At 45.7% G+C, this 23,309-nt stretch overlaps 3 protein-coding genes across 8 annotated transcripts; 2 read left to right on the forward strand and 1 right to left on the reverse strand.

Moving 5' to 3' along the window:
* Window positions 1-150: 150 nt before the first annotated feature.
* Window positions 151-6,164, reverse strand: LOC6555347 (neutral ceramidase). 4 transcript variants are annotated; one of them, XM_026983844.1, is made up of 6 exons: window positions 6,108-6,164; window positions 2,827-2,987; window positions 2,442-2,765; window positions 1,519-2,385; window positions 580-1,190; window positions 151-511 (listed from the first exon to the last, which is right to left on the reverse strand). In XM_026983844.1, exons 2-6 carry the CDS (start codon window positions 2,953-2,955, stop codon window positions 328-330), a joined length of 2,115 nt encoding a protein of 704 aa, XP_026839645.1. In that variant the 5' UTR covers window positions 2,956-2,987; window positions 6,108-6,164; the 3' UTR covers window positions 151-327. The 4 variants fall into 4 exon arrangements, with proteins under 4 accessions (XP_026839645.1, XP_026839643.1, XP_001981197.1 ...); XM_026983842.1 differs by lacking the exon at window positions 6,108-6,164 and adding an exon at window positions 4,844-5,214; XM_001981161.3 differs by lacking the exon at window positions 6,108-6,164 and adding an exon at window positions 4,728-5,213.
* Window positions 6,165-6,702: 538 nt separating this feature from the next.
* Window positions 6,703-9,352, forward strand: LOC6555348 (STAM-binding protein-like A). The gene is made up of 5 exons (XM_001981162.3): window positions 6,703-7,085; window positions 7,197-7,760; window positions 8,067-8,382; window positions 8,442-8,554; window positions 8,629-9,352. Exons 1-5 carry the CDS (start codon window positions 6,970-6,972, stop codon window positions 8,792-8,794), a joined length of 1,275 nt encoding a protein of 424 aa, XP_001981198.1. The 5' UTR covers window positions 6,703-6,969; the 3' UTR covers window positions 8,795-9,352.
* Window positions 9,353-9,747: 395 nt separating this feature from the next.
* LOC6555349 (calcium-binding mitochondrial carrier protein Aralar1) lies at window positions 9,748-23,223 on the forward strand. Of its 3 annotated transcripts, none has more exons than XM_026983779.1 (10): window positions 9,748-10,132; window positions 18,722-18,874; window positions 19,432-19,594; window positions 19,661-19,752; window positions 19,817-20,011; window positions 20,076-20,299; window positions 21,264-21,430; window positions 21,494-21,612; window positions 21,669-22,278; window positions 22,341-23,223. In XM_026983779.1, exons 1-10 carry the CDS (start codon window positions 10,067-10,069, stop codon window positions 22,637-22,639), a joined length of 2,088 nt encoding a protein of 695 aa, XP_026839580.1. In that variant the 5' UTR covers window positions 9,748-10,066; the 3' UTR covers window positions 22,640-23,223. The 3 variants fall into 3 exon arrangements, with proteins under 3 accessions (XP_026839580.1, XP_026839581.1, XP_001981199.3); XM_026983780.1 differs by lacking the exon at window positions 9,748-10,132 and adding an exon at window positions 11,884-12,238; XM_001981163.3 differs by lacking the exon at window positions 9,748-10,132 and adding an exon at window positions 18,246-18,451.
* The last annotated feature ends 86 nt before the right edge of the window (window positions 23,224-23,309 follow it).

The raw sequence follows: 23,309 nt of genomic DNA on the forward strand, positions 1-23,309 counted from the left end.
TCTCTCTTGAAAAAGTCTCGAAGTACGCATTGTGGATTTCATTCGAACAGCTGTTTGCGGATCGTGTGTGGTGGCGCGCAATTTGAATCGATATTTTTAAAGAGATGAATGTGTAATGTCAGAAGACAGACAAAATTAGAAGCACTTTGCTTAGTTTCAACATAATTTGGCATCCTTTTTATTCGCGTTCGCAAAAATAAAGCTTTTCCTTCGTCACTTACAAATGGTAAATAAATACATGGATTCGGAGTAGGTTTTCTTGCTGATGGGCCCGACAGCAGTCCGGCCAGGAATATTTATAGAATCACTCCACGTGGCCGTCGAATCCTAGTCCTCCTTAACGGCAAAGGAGTGCGTGAGTCCCTCGTAGGGATACTTTCCGCCCAGGATGTACTTGTACTCCCCGGAGTGCCGGATGCGGTATTCCCCGGGCAGAGTCTGCGGACTGATGTCCCAGTAGATGTCCAGCTCGCTGAAGCCCAGGATCGTATTGGTGCGGTGCCAGACCATTCTGAAAGAATTCCAATTTAATTAGGCACTTCTTCAGCATTAGGATGATCTTCAGCTGGCGCTTCCTACTTGGTCTCCCAACTGGCATCCGTGTAGGCCACCTTCCAGCGATCCTCGTTGATCTTCCGCTCGATGGTGAAGTAGGTTTTCTCGGTGAAGAGGTTGTTGCGCGGATTGCCGGATATGTAGGTGACCTTCACCGTCTCGTTGATGCCGTACTCCTTGTTGGGCTGCGCCTTCACGTAGCCAAAGTCGGTGTTTATGGGATGTCCGTCGAAGAGAACGCCGGTGTTCAGCGACAGCATCACATCGTTCATGTACGGCGGACTTGGCCCCGCATCCACGGTCTCGTTCCGCATCAAGGCCTTGGTCAGGCGCTCGAACACGTCCATGTAGATGGAGTGGGTGTGCGGACCGAAGATCGTGGAGGCCGCCTCGTAACGCTGCGCCTGGTACTCCTCCGGGGTCACCGTGTAGCTGGTGTATATGTTGGTCAGGCCGGCGATGATCACCTCGGTGTCGAGGCCTCCCACGGCGGAGGCAGCTGCTCGGATCTGGTTTCGCAGACGCCGTCCCGCCATCGTGGTGAACTCGCAGGGCACGGCGGCTATGATCACGTCGCCGATCTTCAGCAGCTGGTCCGAGACGATCTTTGGCTGCCACTCATACGGAAAGGTGGCCTATGGATGTGAGAGGAGGTAATGGATATGCTTTAGGTGCACTTAGGCAGGGCATTAAATAGGACCTATAACCTGGCCTGAAACTACCTCGCCTTCACTTCTATGACTTGACAACTAATCTGCTTAATTACCCATTTAAATGTAATGTATGGGGTCTACTAAGAACTTTTTGAAATGTTTACTTTTCCACAAGGTTTCGAGCAGAGAAGAATTTTCACTGCATACCTTTGGGCAGCTCCAGAAATGGTTGCTATTTTAAGCACACTTTCTCCTCAATTAATAATCATGGAATAAGGGAATAAGGGAACAAGGGAACAAGGGCACTCACCCTGCCGGTGGCCAGGAGAATGGGCTTGGGCTCGTGGCACTTGATGTCCTCCGGCGTGGGAGCGGCGATGAAGTCGCGCACAAAGTTCCACATGGGGTTGTCCGTGGTGGTGCCCTGCTCGAAGCTGAAGGCTCCGGGTCCGTCGGTGGTGCCAGCAGCGAAGCTGTAGCCCATGGCCGGCTGACAGCCCCTGACCTTGTCGATCTTCCTGGTCAGCGGGTTGTATGTGCTGCCATTGTAGTTGGGCATGTCCACAAACTGGTGGATGAACCGCACATCCCCGGTGACCTCGCGGGCCGTGGACTCCTGGCTCTGTTCGTTGAGCAGGCCCAGAGCGGCATCCGCCAGGCGCTGGCCCAGGATCTGGGTGCTCTCGAACATATCCTTGCCGGGTCCGGAGGCAAAGCAGTCGCCCTCGCCGGCGGGACAACGGGAGGTGAGCAGATCGCAGTCGTTGCCGGATATGGAGCACTTGGGACCCATTATGTTGGGCGACACATCGCCGAGGTTGGACGAGCAGAAGGCGCCCACGAACTTGCCCTTGCCAGGCATCTTGTTCGGGTTGTACTCCTTCTCCAGGAGCAGGGCGGCATAGCCCACGTTGTCGCTGGTCACCAGCTTGTTGGTATTGTTCATGGAGGTGGCGTGCACCGCATACCAGTTGAAGGCGCCCAGCAGATTGTTCTCCAGGTCCACGAATCGCAGCTGGGTCAGCGTCTTATCCGTATCGTGCTCGTATTGGGCGCGCTCCTCGGCGGGATTCCTCAAGTAGGAGGAGGGCGAGCGATTGATGTTGACATTCAGCACCGTGGTCTTGGACAGCAGGATGCGACCATCCACCAGGTTGTCCGTCGCCCTTTTGATGCACTGCAATACAGATCTCATTACTTCCTCCACAGGTGGCGATAGAAGCTGAAACCCACCAAATACAGTCCCTGAGCCATCACCTCGAAGGTCTGGGGCACGAAGCCCAGAATGGAGATGTCGTAGAGCAGATGCATCAGGAATCCCCCGGGGGCACCGTGGGTGTGGGTGCCACTGATGGCCACATTATCGTTGTGGTACAGGTTGCCATAACGCGCCTGCAGCCGCTTTATCACCTCCCTCTTCAGTCCGTAGCCCATCATGCCGGCATCCGCACTCACGAAGGCCACGCGGTTGCCCTTCTCGTCCTCCACCACAAAGGCGCGGGCAAAGACGCGGGTGTGGATGCCACGGCCCACTTGCTTGATGTTGGCATAGCCCATCTGTCAGGGGAGACTCTAGACTTAGACCACCTGCTGCAGCAGAGCCCTTCCCCATGCTTACGAAATTGATCTCCACCGGAGGTCCTGTGATATCCGCGCGGCCCACGCCCACTTTGTAGGTGGCACTGGCCAGTCCGCACAGGAAACTCACGGCCAGGAAGGCCAGGAAGGCCGTCTTGCTGTTGGCCATCGTTGACTTGGGCACTTGACTTACGTGTAAATCTGCAAATATGACGGAGCCATTAGCTTGGAATGTTCATCCACTGATAAGTATCTTGTAGCTACAAGCCCTTCAAATTAAAAACGTTGATTCTTGTTTGGTTTAATTTTCGCAGCGCAATTATCTAACTGCCATGTTCAAATAGTCAGATATTTTAGGCGATCATGTCCAGTAGCAATTAGCATCTAGCTACCACGATACAATCAAAAAATATAACATTCGGGCAATTAAGCCCAATTCCTAGTCAAAAAGTATGCCTCTCAGCTCGTTTGCCTAATTATTAACAGCCCAATAATCAAATTAATGAGTCAGTGGAGCAGCAAACTAATAGTTAAACTAATCGTTAAGCATGCACACATAATCTGTAGCATTTAATAAAGCCAAGTATCTGCGCACCCTGCAGTTCAAAAGTATCTGCGATCTGCTCTCGGCCAACTGAAATGCGCAGAAACGAAGCTACCCGTTCGTGTTTTGCAACTCAGCCGTGTGTTGCAAGTATCTGCAACACAACGTGGAGGTGATGAAAGCAGCCATCGATTGACAGTTGGACAGTTGGATCCAATCCGATCCACTTGGCCCTCATCCGTCCATCGCCCTGCGAATGGGGTTGCGATTGAGGCGGGCGTGACCTCCAGCCGACCCACTGGCAATAACAATAACCATAGCGATAATAAAAACGATAATAACAATGCACAAAACAGGCGGGACATCTCTTATCAGCAGCTGAGGAGCGTCTTAGGAACCGGTTTTTATCAGTATCAGTTGCGAAAGCGGGCGGCTTCTTCAGCGGCTCAGTGGCCAACGCACAGCTGCGGTCAATGCGATAGGAACGCTAGCTCTGATTTCGCAGCTATGCTAATAATTTGAAAATCCAAGGGTGGCTGCTACTGGAAATCTTCACAGTATATCTCACTTATATGTATTTTTTGAATTATTTTTTAGGCACGTCATATTTGTTCTCTGCGCATCACTGCCTGTATCTTTCTCGTTCTGAGATACTTCCCAGCTGATCCTAAGACCCAAAGCGGTCGGGTTTTCCACTCCCGCATAAGCACCACGCCTCGCTGCCCGTTCCCCACTTTGCCCCCTTTTTCCGCCCGCTTTTGTTTCGAACTCAGTGATGAATCGACTTCTTTTGTATGCGCACTGGGTGCCACCTAGAACGCTCCGTTCTGCGTGCGGATTGCCGCAAAAGGCGTTAAGTAGGAAATCGAGTGGGTGGTTGCCGCGCATGTAAAGCAGTGCCAGTGGCTCATCCAGCTGACCAGCAGTCGATCCGATTCCCATTATCCGGCGGACAGCTTGCATAATTTACACAGCGCGGGGCTGACATTGAAAACGAAAATTAAATAAATATGCTCGGCCATAAAGAGCCGCAGTGACTATCGGCTGCAGGGCCATCGCACAAGATACCAAACACTAGACACGAAGATACAGATACAAATGGCCCGGCACACGTGGATACGTAGCTGGTGTGCGGATTTCGATTTCGGATTCCAGATACTTTGGCAATCGCCTGGAGGCTCCAAAATGTAACGCTCGCCAAGCGAGCGAGTAATCGAAAGATAAAGATGCGAAGGTGGAGGTGGGGTGGAAAAGTATCTCTTGGATACGGGCCGCCAAACGCTGATCGCCGGACAAACGCGCCAATTGAGCAAATTACAGAAGATTTCGTTTGATGAGCCTTTTATAAGATGAGCAGGCTATGTACTATACACATACACATATCTGAGGTTACTTGCACTGATTTCGGGAAGCTTGGACTTGTTTTTGAGGTCTGAGGTTTGGGGGTTATGCAATGTGAACTCCTTTTTCATTCGAGCCTGACCCTGGCTTACTGCCTCCAGCACTCACATACACTGTTCAAAAGCGGCTGTAGTTGCATATGTCTGCTCTGCGCTTATCACACGCTCGTTATCTGCCCAATTAATGGATAATGTGCCGCATTTGCAGTTGCAGTTTGGCGCTTGTCGATGCCAAAAGCGATTTCAAAACACGCTGGGCCCCACTCTTTCGATTTATTTATCTTTCCACGAACGCGACAGTTTGTTTTTTGATTTTTTTCTTTTTTGCCTCTCGAAGCCCTCCCCTCCAAAACGAAACTATCTCGCAGTGAAAACCGATCCGTGGGATTGGCTCGTCGCCCGTTTTGCGCCCAAGCTGGCACTCGACTGATCGCATCGAGTCCACCATTTCGGCTGGAAGCCAAGCCGCGCTCGATTTCAATCCGAACCTCAATCGGCCACTTCGGCTCTCGGCGATTCAATCTGTGAATGGGTTTTCGGCTTCTCTCAGTGGCCATCAATCCCTCAGTCAGTCAGTCGCTCAAGCGGTCAACCATTCGCTCAAACAAATACATGTTTGATGGGAACTGCGAACGCCATCAATCACAATGTTAAGAAATGGGTGCAGATATGAAACGCATGTGAGCAACGCAAGCTATACTAATTCTGCTAATTTGTATCTTACTATCTGAGCACCTAAGTATTCTAGCATCTTCGCATCTTAGCATCTTAGCATCTTAGTATCTTACCATCTTAGCATCCTATCATCTTGATATCTTAGCAACTTAGCAACTTTGTATCTTAGTATCTCAGAATTTTAGTTTCCTAGCATCCTACTATCTTAGTATCTAAGCATCTAAGTTTTTTAGTATCTTGGCATCCCAGCATCTTAGGATCTTAGCATCTTAGCATCTTAGCATCGTAGCATCCTAGCATCCTAGCAACTTAGTATCTTAGTATCTTAGCATCTTAGTATCTTAGTAACCTGGCATCCTAGTATCTTAGTATCTCAGCATCTTAGTATCTTATGATAGCTCTGTGCGGATATTCAATCACAATAGAACACTCTTGATATGCATCTAATTGAAAGATCCCCCATTTCTCTACATGTACTCTTGGTTCTGCCCGTTGGGCATGCTTTAAATAATCCGCAGATAGCTTATCATATCGTTAGTTTCGCAGATCGGCAGTGCGAGATTGCTAATAGCAGTAGGTAAACAAGTGCGCACTTTGACTCCAGCAAACAAGAGAGTTTCGCACTCCAAGTCGCCGATATTTGAACGTACAATGGGTTGGAACTCGCTATATGTATATGGTTTACTTTGAAAGTGAACTCACCCCAGAAACAAGTTTTCTGCGGACTTCTTTCGGGTTCGAACCACGCGCTACTACTGAATGGGCAGCTCATAGATTTTTTACGATCGATCCAACTGAGGGGTCTTTAAAATGACCGATTGATAAGGTTAAACTATCGCTTGACTTTGAGTATATTGCCCAGATTAGCAGTGTTTTATTTTCAGCGATACGGATTAAGTACGTGCAATTAGAAGGAGAATATACGGTTCGCTTTCTAGAACCCAAATTTGCAACGTGCTCTTAGAGGGCTTTAATCTAATATTAGCTTTCAACTCCTCTATGATTATGTCACCTTCAACACGAACAAACTGATGGATTTATGCTGGCCACTACAGTTTTCAAAACTTATATGCGCGCTTTCCATCTTATTAATTCAACATGTATGCTCATTTTATAAACCTTTACAAAATAAAGGTAAAGTATTAAGGTCAAGCAATTCTCTATCGCAGTAGCAGATATACACATTGACATTTATAAGCTGCAGCGACAAATTACTCAAAATAACAATAAATTCAAAAAGTAACGTTCGTTTCGAAAACCGATATTTCTTCCCTTACTACCAGCATCGATTAGTACCGATAGGCCGTCGATGACTCTCCGCGGTCTATCGCACACAGCTGACTGCGTGGGAGAACAGCTGTTTCCAGCTTTTTCAGAGGACGCCCTGCGTAATTATGAGTAATTCTCCACGAAAGAAGATTGCGGAATAGCAGCTAATTGACAAGCACAAGTGCGTCCAAGTCGCGCGAGCAGCAACCCAAGACAATAGCCAAAGGACTGCCGGTCAACAGGGCAGTGGAAAGCACGAGCAAGAGCTGGAACTTCAGGAGGAGCAAGTGAAACCATGTCGAAGGCTGTGAACAACATGAACATGGGCGACGTGGAGCCGCAGGAGAGGATGAAGCACCTGTCGCACTGCGGCAACCTGATCGAGGTGGACAAGAACATGCCAGTCACGCGGTGAGTCCTTCGCTTCCAGGGCCGTTTCCCCACAAGGCTGTGACCTTGGTTGGCCAAGGACTTGTGTGCTCTCACTTGCGGGTTCCTCACACTCAGCCAATGTCCTTGCAGGTACTACCGCTCTGGCACCGAGATGCTGCGCATGGCCAATGTTTACCTGCGGGAGGGCAACCACGAGAACGCATTCATCCTGTACTTGCGCTACATGACCCTCTTCATCGAGAAGATCCGCCAGCACCCGGATTACGGCAGCGTCAAGGCCGAGGTGCGGGATATAAACAGGAAGATTAAGGACGAGATAATGCCCACGACGGAGAAACTGAGGGCCAAGCTACTAACGCACTACCAAAGGGAGTACGAGCAGTTCCTGGCCAGCAAGGAGGCGGAGCGGGTCAAGGAGCTGGAGCGCGAACGGGAGCGTGAGCGGGAGCGGGAAAGGGAACGTCAGCGGCAGAAGGAAAGGGAGAAGGCAGGCTCCAGTGGCATTCCATCCCTCATCCCGGCCAATTTGCACGTGCTCATCGACGAGGGCAACCAGCCATCGGCTCCGGACATGGGCCTGCTTGACCAGGTGGTCTACCCCAATGACTTTCCCACGGGCGCCAATCGCAGCCTGCCGGGATCCGGCCTCCTACTGCCCGCCGCCAGCGAAGCAGCCGCCGACAAGACTACCAAGTGAGATTCCACAATTTTTTAGGAGAAGTGAACAAGTCAAGAAATCTGATGAGTGTACACACTTCTCCTCGTACTCTAAACAAAATTCCGAATGATAAATGCACAGTCTTATGTGTATTTATAGTTTAAATGATGAAGCCTCAAGAATTTCTGTTTACACGTAACCACAGAAGGGCTCCAATTCATGTTAGCTTTATAAAATGTGCTCTACTTATTCGATTTTTGAAATTGGAAACCCAAACAAACCGAATGTTTGTGAGCTTGCTTGTCGAACCAGCGTAATTCATAAAATCTCTATATTTCCAGTGCCAAGCCGAGCTTCGATCGCAACCAGAAGCCATCCTACAACCGCACAGATTCTCTGCTGGCTGGCTCCTTGCGCCTTGTTCACGTGCCCGGGGACACAATGGAGGTCTTTCTGAAGCTGGCCCTCGCCAACACCTCGAAGAACATCGAGACGTGCGGCGTACTGGCTGGTCATCTGTCCCAGAACCAGCTGTACATCACCCACATCATCACGCCGCAGCAGCAGGGAACTCCGGACAGCTGCAACACGATGCACGAGGAGCAGATATTCGATGTGCAGGATCAGATGCAGCTGATCACGCTGGGGTGGATCCATGTGGGTTGCGAATTCATAGTTTTACAACGTTGAATTGATATAATAACCTTCCTCCGCAGACCCATCCCACTCAGACTGCGTTTTTGTCCTCCGTTGACCTGCATACGCACTGCTCCTATCAGATTATGATGCCCGAAGCCTTGGCCATCGTGTGCGCGCCCAAGTACAACACGTGAGTCATCAGTCATCCCATGAGTCAATGCAGCAGGCACCTGATTATCTGGTATCCCTGTCTTCCGCTTGCAGCACTGGTTTCTTTATACTCACGCCGCACTACGGCCTGGACTACATTGCCCAATGTCGCCAGTCGGGCTTTCATCCGCATCCCAATGACCCGCCGCTCTTCATGGAGGCGCAGCACATCCGAATGGACAACCAGGCCAAGATCAAGGTCATCGACCTGCGGAGATAGTCACTCAAAAGGACCGATCGATCACGTCTAGCAATAGCTCCAGTTTCGGGTGGCAAACAGTGATTGAGCATGGAGATTACAGAGATTTAGGCAGATAGAGAGAACAACTATTTTCGGCAAACAGAGAGATGTGTATTTTTGCAAGCTGTTGATCCCGAGGATCGTCCACACACCACTTATAGCACTCGGCGGCATTTGTTGTTGTTTATTGCGTTCCGGCCTCTTGGTTCGTTGCGTTCTTTCACTTAAGAACCTCCAATGTGATTTTCAATTGTGGCTTACCCCTGCGTTCGTTACTATCTACTATATATAACTAATATGTTATGCTCTCGCCGGGAAATCCCGGCAATCTCACCCACAATGGCACACACCCACTCAGCTTACAGTGCAAACTATTCGGGGCGCTCCAAGGAGGAGTCGTGTCCTTCTACGGCTTACTACTTGCAATAACCTGTTGTTCAAAGACGAATCATCATTAAATGCTATTATTAAACTGCATGCTTACCTATTGTACTAAACTGAATAAATATTTATGACTATGGTTTATGGCTGCCCATATTTTTCAGTTTTAATGGCTTTTGCTAGCTGACCAAGCTTTGTAGGGAGCTGAATTGGGGAAAGTCGGTTCAGGCGTTTGTTATTTTTCATTTTAAATCGTTCATATTGAAAGCCTGACCGAAAGGTGGCGCTGTGATTTTCCGACCAGCAGCTCAGCTGGAGGATTTCCCTCAGTTAAGCATAGCACTTTCCGCAGCAAATGAAAAGCTGCACTTCTTTTCAGCAATAACAATAAATTTATAATGAATGTATTGCAGTGCGATTCATTAAAGGGTTTCCCATACCGCACTCTATTATTTTCGCAGAACATAAGGGTGGGAAAGTAACATTTCCCTCGGCTGCTAACATTTCCCACCGCAACCACCTTTTGGAGCCCTGTTAGCCAATGTTTTCCATGTTGTCATCCAGTTTAGCGCGTTTTCTCGTCTGGCACGGTCCTGTTTTCCGAGCTGTTCCCAGTGCAGCAGCTGTCGCCTCCAACCACCTGGGTGCATTTGAGGAGCAGGAACCAATATCCAGCCACAGCCAAGTGGCAGTGAATCGAATCGGGCGCTGAATTAGGCGGATTTAAGTGCGTAAAATCGATAAAGGAACAATTCGCTGTGCGCCGCCCACCTGGTGACCACCTGCTGGAACCTCCTCCTGCTGCTCCCTGCTGGGTGTCGCCGAAGCCAAAAGTCCAAGCAGTTCAAGCCGCCCGCCGAGCCGCTGATAATGCCAATGCACATCCCGCTCCCGTTTAATTGGACACCCACTCTGCCAGTCGCCCGATGCCAAGAAGTAAGTGCGCTCCTGCAGCTCAGCCTTTGTCTTCCACCGAAGCCCCCACAAGTGGGCGCCAGTTTGCGCTTTAATTACCAGAGCCACCCCCACCAGCCCCACCAGCCCCACGGGCCACCCACCCAGCCAGTGGTGGCGGATTAGGTGCTCGGATCTAAAAATAAGTGCGGCTGGCGGCGGAATGAAAAGAGCAAAAGTGCCGACGAACGGAAATAGCGTTGCAATAACACTGAATCGGAGGATTATAACTTACCCTTCCGCAGAACACTGCTAATCAATTTCATGCCAAGTCAACGGCTTATTTAAAGGCAGTGTATGCAATCTTCGGCGCAACTTTAGCGCTTTCTGCTTGCCAACGGTAACTTGTTCCCGCCAAGTTAAGTCCCAATGTTGTAGCTTGAGTGGATTGCAAGTGCTTTCCGCTTAGCCAAAACAGATTACCCCACTCGCAGATTACAGTGAAAATGATAGGATAGCAACAAAGGATACTTCAGGATAACAGGCAGTTACAAATGAATTCCAGCAAGCCGAATACAATAAATTAGTAATATTCAGTGGGTTTTTGAGCTTCAGGACTCCCTGTGAGTGACAATGCGGAAGTGGAGGTCCTTTGGCTGCGCCAACTTGGTGCCTGTCGTGCCACAAAAAGGACACCCGAGTGGAACCGACATTTGGCTAACCTTCAACCAAGAATGTCTGCCGCTTCGTGCAACTGGCTGCTCATAACTGCTGCTCGTAATTGTTCAATTTATTCAACAAACTCCGCCCACGGAAAAGTTGGTAGGATGGTTCGGCCTTGCCGAAATTCTTGAGCAGCGCTGCTGAATGACGCTGATATAATAACGCAATTTCTCGCCCGCCTGGCTATTTTGGTACCCGCCCAAAACACGCTTCATTCACGTGCCCGTCGCAGATGGCCAACGCTGCGTATACGCAATGTCCCAGCTATCTTCTCTCCCTTTCGCACCCCGCGCTGAGCTCTCTGTCGCTCCTCATGTTTGGTATGTTATTTCGCAGCACGTGCTTACATTGTAAACAGAGCAACGCGGCAGCTGTGAATGAGTGCAGGCAAATTTAAGAATCGCCAACCACTTGGCACGCTCGAAAATGGCGACCTTGCCAGCCATGCATGTGAGCGAACAGCGGGGGTCACGCGAATAGCAATCGTATCTGTACAAAAATGCAAGCTATGAACTTACACTCATTGAGGACTTGAGATCGATCTATATATGAATATTTCACTGCAAGCTATGGTATCAATGTTTAGTCCCTGACAACTTGGCCCGCATTGTAGGAGATGCGGCCAAGATACTCAGAGCCAATGGTCGCACCTTAAGGCCACTTAGGACCAAATTACTTCCGCGAACACAGTGCACCCGTGACTCGCACTGCCTTTTTCTATTATCAAAAGTGTTTTGCTCGGCCTTAGGGAACTTTAGCCCACCTCAGAGCACATCACACCACCCGGATTAGACCCCATTATGAACTCTTAGCCATTATGAATAGCAGTTGCACATATGGCATTGTTTAATGGGAAACTGCAGTGCAGCACAGCCCGCGCTAAAAACCATAACAAACTGAAATGAGAATCGGAATGAATATGAATCTGAATCTGAATCTCAAATGGAAATGGAAATGCAATCGCCGAGGGGTTCTCTTTCATTTATTATTATTATTTGCGGCGCTCTCTCGGCGGCAAAAGTTACTGACAGCGGGAAAAGCTCTCGCTTCTATAATTCCGACAGCTCAGAATGGAAAAGCAGCGCGACGCCAGCGGATGACAGCCGAGAAAATCGCGCGCATCCCTCAGATAGAAAAGTCACAAGTGGGCAATAAATATATCCGGTTCGGGCATACGACTATATTACTCATTCCTAGGACATAGCCGAAAGTATTGAATAAAGCACAAGGACTCGCGAGTGACCATCAAACAGTGACCATATTTAACTATTAGTGAAACCAAAGGTCAAGCCGAAGTTTCCGACAAACAAACACTCAAATAGATAGCGCGAACGTGTCTGGAGCTCTAAAAGATTCAAAGACTTGGATTGTGTTCATACGTATAAGTGAATAAGTGATTAAGTGAATATGCACGATAAGGATGAGGTAACGTTGCGTCAGGAAACCAATTAACTATTGATCTGATAACTTCCGATAGCGGAAGTGCCGGTCCGGACTAATTAATATCAAGGGGAGACGATGCAGAGAGCATTACGAAATAGTCGCAAGATAAATACTGGATATATCGCGGAAAGCTCGCAGGCCAAACAATTATATAAAGAAATAAAACAATATCAGTTGAGAGCTTTCCGAGCATCCAGCGATTCACCTTCAGGCCCACGGACTTGCGGCCAGGTTTTCTCCGCTCACGACTTTGGAAAAGTCACCGAGATTCTCCGATTCTCCGGTTCTCCGGTTCTCCGATTCTCCGGTTCTCCGGTTCTCAGTTTGCAGTCACCGATCGCTCCAGCCACCGGTTCTATATGGTCTCGTTCTATATGCACACCTCTCTGCCCTCTCGCTTTTGCTGTCGTCAATTAGCCAGCTGACTGCGGTCCCATGGCCCACGCTGCGTATACGTAATGGGCCATTATGGCACCCATTATAGCAGCCTGCAACCGAAATCTTGATTTCGGGTATTCACTATTTACAAATGTCTCGTTATTTTGGCTTCCAGTTGCCAGTTGCCTGTTTCCCTGTACGACTTCAGTTTGGCGGGGGTGGCTACTTGTAACCCCTTTCGAGCAGAAACAACCACAACCCACAGCGATAATGAACAGCCGGTTTGACCTTGGCGCGAATTGCAAACAAAAACAAAACTTTGCCGCTCGCGCACAAATTTCCATGGCACCAACAGTGAAAAAAATTAACGAGCCATTAATTGGCCATTTTTCACTACTGAAGCCAAATAGATTTGTTTTGTGAAAAGGTAAAATGCGCAAGTAACAGTAAATACCGACATGCTCGACTATAAAGTGTGGTAAAGGGAAATATTTTCCAGTTTTCGCCGTGTCCATCGATACAGTAACTGTGACATGCACGTGCCACTCGCTGCAGGCAGCTGAAGGCAAAAAAAAAGCGGGGAAAATCTGGGAAAACCGGTGGAAAAGCGACCTGTGCCTGCAACCTTTGACTTGGGCGGACGGCCGTGGCCAAGGAGAACTCATTATGCAAATGCAACAAAGCAGAAGTCAGGGACAGGGGGGAGGGGGGAGGGGAATGACACAAAACCCGAGCAAACAAACAAACAAATCGCTTCTGTCTGCCGTCACACGGGGCGTATGTGTAACATTTTCCGCTTGCTTGCGCTGCCCGAATAAAAAGCGGATGGAAAACAGCTTCTGCTGGGCATGAATATATAAACAGCACACAAGTACATTCCGTCTGCAATGGCCACAAATTGAATCGGGCCTTAAGCGGAACTTCCTTTGATTTGGCTGATTTCACGTCAAAAGACAGTAGCTTCATGTGAACTTTAAAATGTTCCACTGAGGTGTTATGAAAATATTTCATTTTAGGGTTATTCGGAAAAGGGAAAATCTGTAGATTAATATTTCAACTGGGCTAATAGTCTTTCGCACTTTAATTGCCAGCATTTTCAATCGTAACCGAGTAAATGAATAAACAATACGCGTTAATCAGCAGTCGCATTGCAAACATTGCCATTTAATTACTTTCAGCTGAAGTGAAAGTTAATATACACATCCGGCTTTAATATGAATTATATATCCTCATCAATTCAATTTTCGTGCTTTTCGCTGCCTGCCATGAATCCTCGATGGCATCGCATTGTGCAGCAAATTGCCGGCGAACGAATTCATTTATTGCCTCCGCCAATCGATTCGCTAAGGTCAATACGACTCTCTGACGGATCCGACAGACGACTGCCACCTAAGTGGGGGATAAAGCCCCATCCAATAAATCCAATTTCCACCACACAAAAACTCAAAAGCAGTGGAGCGAAGAAGATGGCACTGAGTGAAAGTATATGCATTCTGTACTGGATTATAGCTGATATATCATTTTAGGATTTAGTTTAAATATCTTACCTTTGAAAGGGTTTTAGGTACCCATTTTTCCCAGTATTCGATTGTATCCAGTACGGGTCATTAGGGAATCCGTGCCATTATATCCATTTTAATCAGCAGCTATCTGGAATGGATAACACATCAATCAAGGTTGCTGTTCTCCCCAGGGTATTCGACTTTAATCAAGCAGCCAGTTCTGAATTATGCTCATATCTTGAAGTCGGGGGTTTTCGCTGATTTTATTATGAAATCTGCTTTTGTTTTTGCGCAATTCTCTGGCACAAACAAGCGCATCTGCGAATGTGAGGGACCCCCACGAAAAAACAAAAAAACAAAAAGGAAAATAAATTAAAGAGGGAGAATTGTTGTCGGGAAAATGTCAATTTCATCGCGTGCTAATCGCATTACGTCAATGAGTCAATTGATAAATGCTGGGTAATCGAATTCGAATCGCACGTATTGTCATCGAAGTTGAACTTGTTGTTGACGGAGCTGCTGACCTTTGGGTGATTACTCAGGCGGAATTGCTGCGAGAGCGAGTAAATAAGTGGCGGAAATATGCGACAGGGTATTGGATATTTGACTATCGGCTGCCCGGTACTCCATACTCTTAGGTATTACAAAGTCTTCTACAAAGTCTTATCAGTTCAAACAAGCTGTGTAATACTGAATACTTATAATAGTTACCTTAAAATGTAAGTGGTGCTAAATCGTTCTATTTATTTGAAAAGCCAATTGTCTTTAGAAAATAATTAACTTATTTGTTGCCAAGTACCTAAAAGAGAAAAACCAAAGAAAAAAAAGAACAACATTTTAAGTAATATAATATGTAATGGTTAAAAATTTCCCATTAAACCAAAGGAGCTTTTTATTCCCGTTACTCGTAGAGTAAAAGGGTATACAAGGTTCGTTGAAAAGTATGTAACAGGCAGAAGGTAGCGTTTCCGACCATATAAAGTATATATATTCTTGATCAGGATCAATAACCGAGTCGAACTGGCCATGTCCGTCTGTCCGTATGAACGCCTCGATCTCAGGAACTACAAAAAATGTTGAGATTAAGCATGCAGTTTCTAGAGACGTAGACGCAGCGCAGACTGCAGTTCTACGGTCCATAACTCAACTTATCTTAATCGGATTTTGAAGTGGCATACCTCTAAATGTTTCTGGAGCAATTCTCTAGGAAACTGCATTCAAATTTAAAATTTTATTTTTTTTGAAATTTTTTGTAATTTTTCTGATGTTATGATGTTGTAGAAATTCAAGAATGACCCAAGACTGAAGTTCTAAAGTCGATAACTCAACTAATCTTAATTGGAATTTGAAGTGGCATACCTCTAAATGTTTCTGGAGCAATTCTCTAAGAAACTGCATTCAAATTTAAAATTTTATTTTTTTTGAAATTTTTTGTAATTTTTCTGATGTTATGATGTTGTAGAAATTCAAGAATGACCCAAGACTGAAGTTCTAAAGTCCATAACTCAACCAATCTTAATCGATATTTTAAGTGGCATACCTCTAAATGTTTCTGGAGCAATTCTCTAAGAAACTGCATTCAAATTTAAAATTTTATTTTTTTGAAATTTTTTGTAATTTTTCTGATGTTATGATGTTGTAGAAATTCAAGAATGACCCAAGACTGAAGTTCTAAAGTCGATAACTCAACTAATCTTAATCGGAATTTGAAGTGGCATACCTCTAAATGTTTCTGGAGCAATTCTCTAAGAAACTGCATTCAAATTTAAAATTTTATTTTTTTTGAAATTTTTTGTAATTTTTCTGATGTTATGATGTTGTAGAAATTCAAGAATGACCCAAGACTGAAGTTCTAAAGTCGATAACTCAACTAATCTTAATCGGAATTTGAAGTGGCATACCTCTAAATGTTTCTGGAGCAATTCTCTAAAAAAACTGCATTCAAATTTAAAATTTTATTTTTTTTGAAATTTTTTGTAATTTTTCTGATGTTATAATGTTGTAGAAATTCAAGAATGACCCAAGACTGAAGTTCTAAAGTCGATAACTCAACTAATCTTAATTGGAATTTGAAGTGGCATACCTCTAAATGTTTCTGGAGCAATTCTCTAAGAAACTGCATTCAAATTTAAAATTTTATTTTTTTTGAAATTTTTTGTAATTTTTCTGATGTTATGATGTTGTAGAAATTCAAGAATGACCCAAGACTGAAGTTCTAAAGTCGATAACTCAACTAATCTTAATCGGAATTTGAAGTGGCATACCTCTAAATGTTTCTGGAGCAATTCTCTAAGAAACTGCATTCAAATTTAAAATTTTATTTTTTTTGAAATTTTTTGTAATTTTTCTGATGTTATGATGTTGTAGAAATTCAAGAATGACCCAAGACTGAAGTTCTAAAGTCGATAACTCAACTAATCTTAATTGGAATTTGAAGTGGCATACCTCTAAATGTTTCTGGAGCAATTCTCTAAGAAACTGCATTCAAATTTAAAATTTTATTTTTTTTGAAATTTTTTGTAATTTTTCTGATGTTATGATGTTGTAGAAATTCAAGAATGACCCAAGACTGAAGTTCTAAAGTCCATAACTCAACTAATCTTAATCGGAATTTGAAGTGGCATACCTCTAAATGTTTCTGGAGCAATTCTCTAAGAAACTGCATTCAAATTTAAAATTTTATTTTTTTTGAAATTTTTTGTAATTTTTCTGATGTTATAATGTTGTAGAAATTCAAGAATGACCCAAGACTGAAGTTCTAAAGTCGATAACTCAACTAATCTTAATTGGAATTTGAAGTGGCATACCTCTAAATGTTTCTGGAGCAATTCTCTAAGAAACTGCATTCAAATTTAAAATTTTATTTTTTTTGAAATTTTTTGTAATTTTTCTGATGTTATGATGTTGTAGAAATTCAAGAATGACCCAAGACTGAAGTTCTAAAGTCCATAACTCAACTAATCTTAATCGGAATTTGAAGTGGCATACCTCTAAATGTTTCTGGAGCAATTCTCTAGGAAACTGCATTCAAATTTAAAATTTTATTTTTTTTGAAATTTTTTGTAATTTTTCTGATGTTATGATGTTGTAGAAATTCAAGAATGACCCAAGACTGAAGTTCTAAAGTCCATAACTCAACCAATCTTAATCGGAATTTGAAGTGGCATACCTCTAAATGTTTCTGGAGCAATTCTCTAAGAAACTGCATTCAAATTTAAAATTTTATTTTTTTTGAAATTTTTTGTAATTTTTCTGATGTTATGATGTTGTAGAAATTCAAGAATGACCCAAGACTGAAGTTCTAAAGTCGATAACTCAACTAATCTTAATCGGAATTTGAAGTGGCATACCTCTAAATGTTTCTGGAGCAATTCTCTAAGAAACTGCATTCAAATTTAAAATTTTATTTTTTTTGAAATTTTTTGTAATTTTTCTGATGTTATGATGTTGTAGAAATTCAAGAATGACCCAAGACTGAAGTTCTAAAGTCGATAACTCAACTAATCTTAATTGGAATTTGAAGTGGCATACCTCTAAATGTTTCTGGAGCAATTCTCTAAGAAACTGCATTCAAATTTAAAATTTTATTTTTTTTGAAATTTTTTGTAATTTTTCTGATGTTATGATGTTGTAGAAATTCAAGAATGACCCAAGACTGAAGTTCTAAAGTCCATAACTCAACTAATCTTAATCGGAATTTGAAGTGGCTATCACTATCACTAGCTGAGTAACGGATTTCCCAATAAATAAAGGGACCTTTTTTTAAATAAATAGGAGTTTTTATAATTTATCATATTATTTGTATATAGGAAAATTGCACAATTTCCCATTAAATCAACGGAACTTTTTTCAAATATTGCCTTAGCAATAAATAGATATTTATATATTTTATAATTTTGTTTTATATAAGAAATGACATTATAGAGTTAGATTACAGACCACATAACCCCACCCTCTCCCAGACCCTGAGTAACGATCGTAAGAGAGTCGCCATAAGGGAGTCCATTGACATTGAAATGAGCCGAGCAACTAAGAGCAAGAGTTTGTTAGATAGGCCCCCGACTCTCTCCCAGCGGTTGCGTCTGTGTTGGTGGTGGTGGCGCTGATTCTGGCGATTCTGCGCTCGCCAGTCCGCTCCACTCGCAGTTAATCGCGGAACGGGGACGAGGTGGTTTCGACTCGGGCGGATTGGATTTGATCGGCTTGCATTGATGAGCTAATTAGAGGCGGCAATTGCTCGCGGAAAGAACACTGAACCAGAAGCAGCAGTCACAGCTAAAGAACAGCAATGCCGCTGACCAAGAGTTTGCCAAATGTAAGTTGCGGCTGACACGTGTTGCTTTTGCAATAGAGTTCGAAGCGGAAGAGCGCAGCAAAGAGAGTGCGGCGGTGACAGTGACAGAGACAGTGGCGGGTACAGAAGGGTTGTTTGATAAAAGTACAAATAAATACATATAATCGTATATACAGCAAAAAAAGAGCAGGCAGTGGAGCAGATCTGCAAGCTAGTTAGAAGAAACCCCAATGAAGCTACGCTCACCCCAACTAATTCCTTACTCTGCTTTCTTTCCAATTCTTCTTGTAGTCTCCGACGCTTTTGAAGCGCGCCGGCACCGAAAAGTTGCGAGAGGTGTTCCTGAAGTACGCCTCCATCCAGAAGAATGGCGAGCACTACATGACCAGCGAGGACTTTGTGCGAAAGTTCCTAGGACTCTTCTCGGAATCTGCATTTAATGACGTGAGTACTTTGCCTGCAGTCGATGGGTCATTGCAAGGTTATTTTGCATAGTGCGCATGATAAGAGCGGCCATATCTTATCGCCAGATAAGTTCGCCCAGTACACACTCGTATATATGCTTATAAACATAAATCAGAGCCGCATAACTAGCCACTGTGATTCACCTGCTGACCTTGACCCACCCGCAAACATGTAGCAAACGCATAAACCCATAAACCAAATAACCCGGCAATCACTTGGCTGCCTCGTGTCTAACCGCCAACGTCACAGATTCTATTTTAATGGGTCCGCTTATCAGCTTTATGGCCTGAGAACCGAACTGAACCTGATCGGCGATCGTAGGTGCTCCGCAAATTGGAACTGATTCAATCAGGTGCCGAAGTCTGCGGGGGCAGTTCACCCGTTTATCTGCCCATTAGGGGTAACTACTGGTCTAATGTCCACTCGAAAGAGATTAACCTGCCACTGGAAGAAGTGCCATGCCTTAGTTCCCCGTCACATGTTTGTTGTGCAAAGATTTACCAGGAGCTAATCAACCAACGTTATATTTCGCATAGGAATCGGTGCGCCTACTGGCCAACATTGCGGACACCAGCAAGGATGGACTCATCTCCTTCTCGGAGTTCCAGGCCTTCGAGGGTCTGCTCTGCACCCCAGACGCCCTCTACAGGACCGCTTTCCAGCTGTTCGACCGCAAGGGCAACGGCACTGTATCCTACGGTGAGAAAATCCCATCCTATATAAGCAACTAAACTAAGCTATGCCACTGAACTATCCACTTTGCAGCCGACTTTGCTGATGTCGTACAAAAAACCGAACTGCACTCAAAGATACCTTTTAGCCTAGATGGCCCCTTTATCAAGCGCTACTTTGGTGATGTAAGAGCACTGCAATCAGACGATTATTCAATGATTATACTGTATATGCTTGCCCGAACTGTAGAAGAAGCAACGCCTTATCAACTATGCTGAGTTCACCCAGCTGCTGCACGACTTTCACGAGGAGCACGCGATGGAGGCCTTCCGCAGCAAGGATCCAGCTGGCACTGGGTTCATCTCGCCCTTGGACTTCCAGGACATCATAGTTAATGTTAAGCGGCATTTACTGACCCCCGGCGTCAAGGACAATCTAGTTTCGGTAGCTATTGCCGCTCTTAGCCATCCGTTCATCATTCTAAGGATCGTTTTCCCAACTCCACCAGGTAACTGAGGGTCACAAAGTGAGCTTCCCGTATTTCATCGCATTTACCTCGCTGCTGAACAACATGGAACTGATCAAACAAGTCTACCTGCACGCCACCGAGGGCAGTCGCACGGATATGATCACCAAGGATCAGATCCTCTACGCCGCCCAGACGATGAGCCAAATCACGCCGCTGGAGGTCGACATCCTTTTCCATCTGGCGGGCGCCGTCCACCAAGCGGGGTGAGTCTATAGGCACTACCTTGGGTTCAGTGTTGCCAACTTTGGATTCGAATTAGCCAAACTAGCATTACATTATATTTTATTATAAAGTCAGTTAGTGACATATTCATTTGCAAAATAATCCTTTTGTTACTGCTCTTTGAAGGAGATACATTTTTTCTTGGCATGCAATGTATGTATCTTTCATAACTTTCAATATCTTTCAAGTATCTTTCAATACTTAACCATTACTTTTTGAAGACTTGCAAAGTGGAAGCTCTAACAGCTATAATTTTCTACTATTGTGATTAAGTAATAGTTCGCGTTTATGCCCTACTTTCTACACATTTTAAGTTTTCCAAGGTTCTAATGAGCGGTATTGTGTTTTCATAATGAACTGATGTAATTGGCACTTTTCGCATGGTTCAGCTTGTAGATACAAGGCGTTAGTATAGGTTAGTATAGTATGAAATTACCAGCTGGATGTAAAATTTGGACCTACTAGAAATGAGTATGCTGAGTGATATATTTTTACACTTATAACAGCTAAAACTATGAAGTGGAGATTTAAAGTTATGACCCTCTAGGCCATAAGTCCGATTGTGATGTATGTGTGCATCCTTTAAAGTAGGCGATCATTACTGCCCAGGGCAATCCCCAAAAATGAGTGTCAAGTGTCTTGTGCTAATTGTTGCTTGTTTGTATCATTTTCTCTCCGTGTGTTCTCTTTATTTCTCCTTTTCTCTGCGCTGCACTCGCAATTCTCACGCCCAAAGCTGGTGGAAGCGCAGGAGAAAGATACCTCCAAGTAGGCAAGTGATCTCGTCCTGCCTTGGCCTGATTTCCGCTTTTTGTTTGTTTATGAATCCACTCCCAGAATCCCGCACCCACAAACCTAACTCAGTTGGTATCTCTAAGTTTCCCTTTCCCATACATATTATATGCAAGTCGAAACTAATCCGGAGTTGATGTTCGCATTCCTCAGCCGCATCGACTATAGTGACCTGAGCAACATCGCACCCGAGCACTACACCAAGCATATAACGCATCGTCTGGCGGAGATTAAGGCGGTGGAGAGTCCTGCGGACCGATCTGCCTTTATTCAGATCCTGGAGAGCTCTTACCGCTTCACCCTGGGTTCCTTTGCCGGCGGTAAGTTTGGATGCACTGCATCCCCTTAGAAGGAACGCATATTGATTTACTTTGTATCGTCAGCTGTGGGCGCCACTGTGGTCTACCCCATCGATCTAGTCAAGACTCGAATGCAGAACCAGCGGGCGGGTTCCTTTATTGGTGAAGTTGCCTATCGAAACTCCTGGGACTGCTTCAAAAAGGTAAGTCTGATCACATAGTCTGTAAAATGATCTTATCCTAATGCCTTAATCCGCAGGTGGTTCGCCACGAGGGATTCATGGGTCTCTACAGAGGTCTGCTGCCCCAGCTGATGGGCGTGGCCCCCGAGAAAGCCATCAAACTGACGGTGAATGACTTGGTGAGGGACAAGCTGACCGACAAGAAGGGCAACATTCCCACCTGGGCGGAGGTTATGGCTGGTGGATGTGCAGGTGCCTCGCAGGTGGTGTTCACCAATCCCCTGGAGATTGTGAAGATCCGTCTCCAGGTGGCTGGAGAAATCGCAAGTGGGAGCAAGATCCGTGCGTGGTCGGTGGTGCGGGAACTGGGACTCTTTGGGCTCTACAAGGGAGCCAGGGCCTGTCTGCTCCGCGATGTGCCGTTCTCGGCCATCTACTTCCCGACCTATGCCCACACCAAGGCCATGATGGCCGACAAGGACGGCTACAACCACCCACTTACCCTGCTGGCCGCCGGTGCCATTGCCGGTGTTCCGGCCGCCTCGCTTGTCACGCCCGCCGACGTCATCAAGACCCGCCTCCAGGTGGTGGCCCGATCCGGACAGACCACCTACACCGGGGTCTGGGACGCCACCAAGAAGATCATGGCCGAGGAGGGACCCAGAGCCTTCTGGAAGGGCACAGCCGGTAGGTCAACGCTAGCTTCTTCGGTGGATTTATATATTGATTTCTTGTAACCTATCCCACAGCTCGAGTCTTCCGCTCCTCACCACAGTTCGGCGTGACCCTGGTGACCTACGAACTGCTGCAGCGCCTCTTCTACGTGGACTTCGGCGGCACCCAGCCCAAGGGATCCGAGGCGCACAAGATCACCACTCCGCTGGAGCAGGCGGCGGCGTCGGTGACCACCGAGAACTTGGACCACATCGGTGGCTACCGGGCGGCAGTTCCTCTTCTGGCGGGTGTGGAGTCCAAGTTCGGATTGTACCTGCCGCGATTTGGACGCGGAGTAGCCGCTGCCACGCCCTCGACGGCCAAGGGATCCTGATTGTACTGGCGCCACCGCCTGCCAAGCGCCACGTAGTCTACGGAATGCAGGAGGGATTGGCGGGATTGGCGGGATTGGCGGGATTGGCGGGATTGCGGCTCCGGTGGACAGAGATATGGGATATATTTTTTGCTAGAACGCGTTTACACAAAACACACACACACGAACACAGGAGCACTGAGGATATTTCTAACGAGGATCAGGAAGGAGCAGCGCCGTATCTATAGTACTATTGTATCTGAACTGCAGGGCTCGAACCCTGGGCACCCAGCTCTGAGCAACTGTTTTTACCACACACCCAAAACCAAAAGAGGAGTAATGAAAGCCCATTTAGGAGTATAGAATATCGATTTGGCCATGGTGCGTATGTATATTTAGGCAAGTGTAGAGCTGTTTTTGTAAACTTTGTTAACTAGTTTAAAGTCTAGAGCATCAACCAATCACTGAACGTCAACTTTTGCACTCAATGTAACTATTAAAGCGATAAAACCTTTTAATCTTAGTACGAATTTGTTCAAAACAATTATCAAGCAAAGGAAATGCAATGAATGACCTCTTAGCTAATAAAGAATAATTAAATAAAACTCAATGTTTAAAACGAACGAACCTTCGGAAAGTGCAGTTTTTTGGGTTGGCCACTTCATTTCATTCCATTACCATTGCAACCAGG

This window comes from Drosophila erecta, unplaced genomic scaffold, assembly GCF_003286155.1.
Source record: "Drosophila erecta strain 14021-0224.00,06,07 unplaced genomic scaffold, DereRS2 tig00000000-arrow-pilon, whole genome shotgun sequence".
NCBI lineage: Eukaryota > Metazoa > Arthropoda > Insecta > Diptera > Drosophilidae > Drosophila > Drosophila erecta.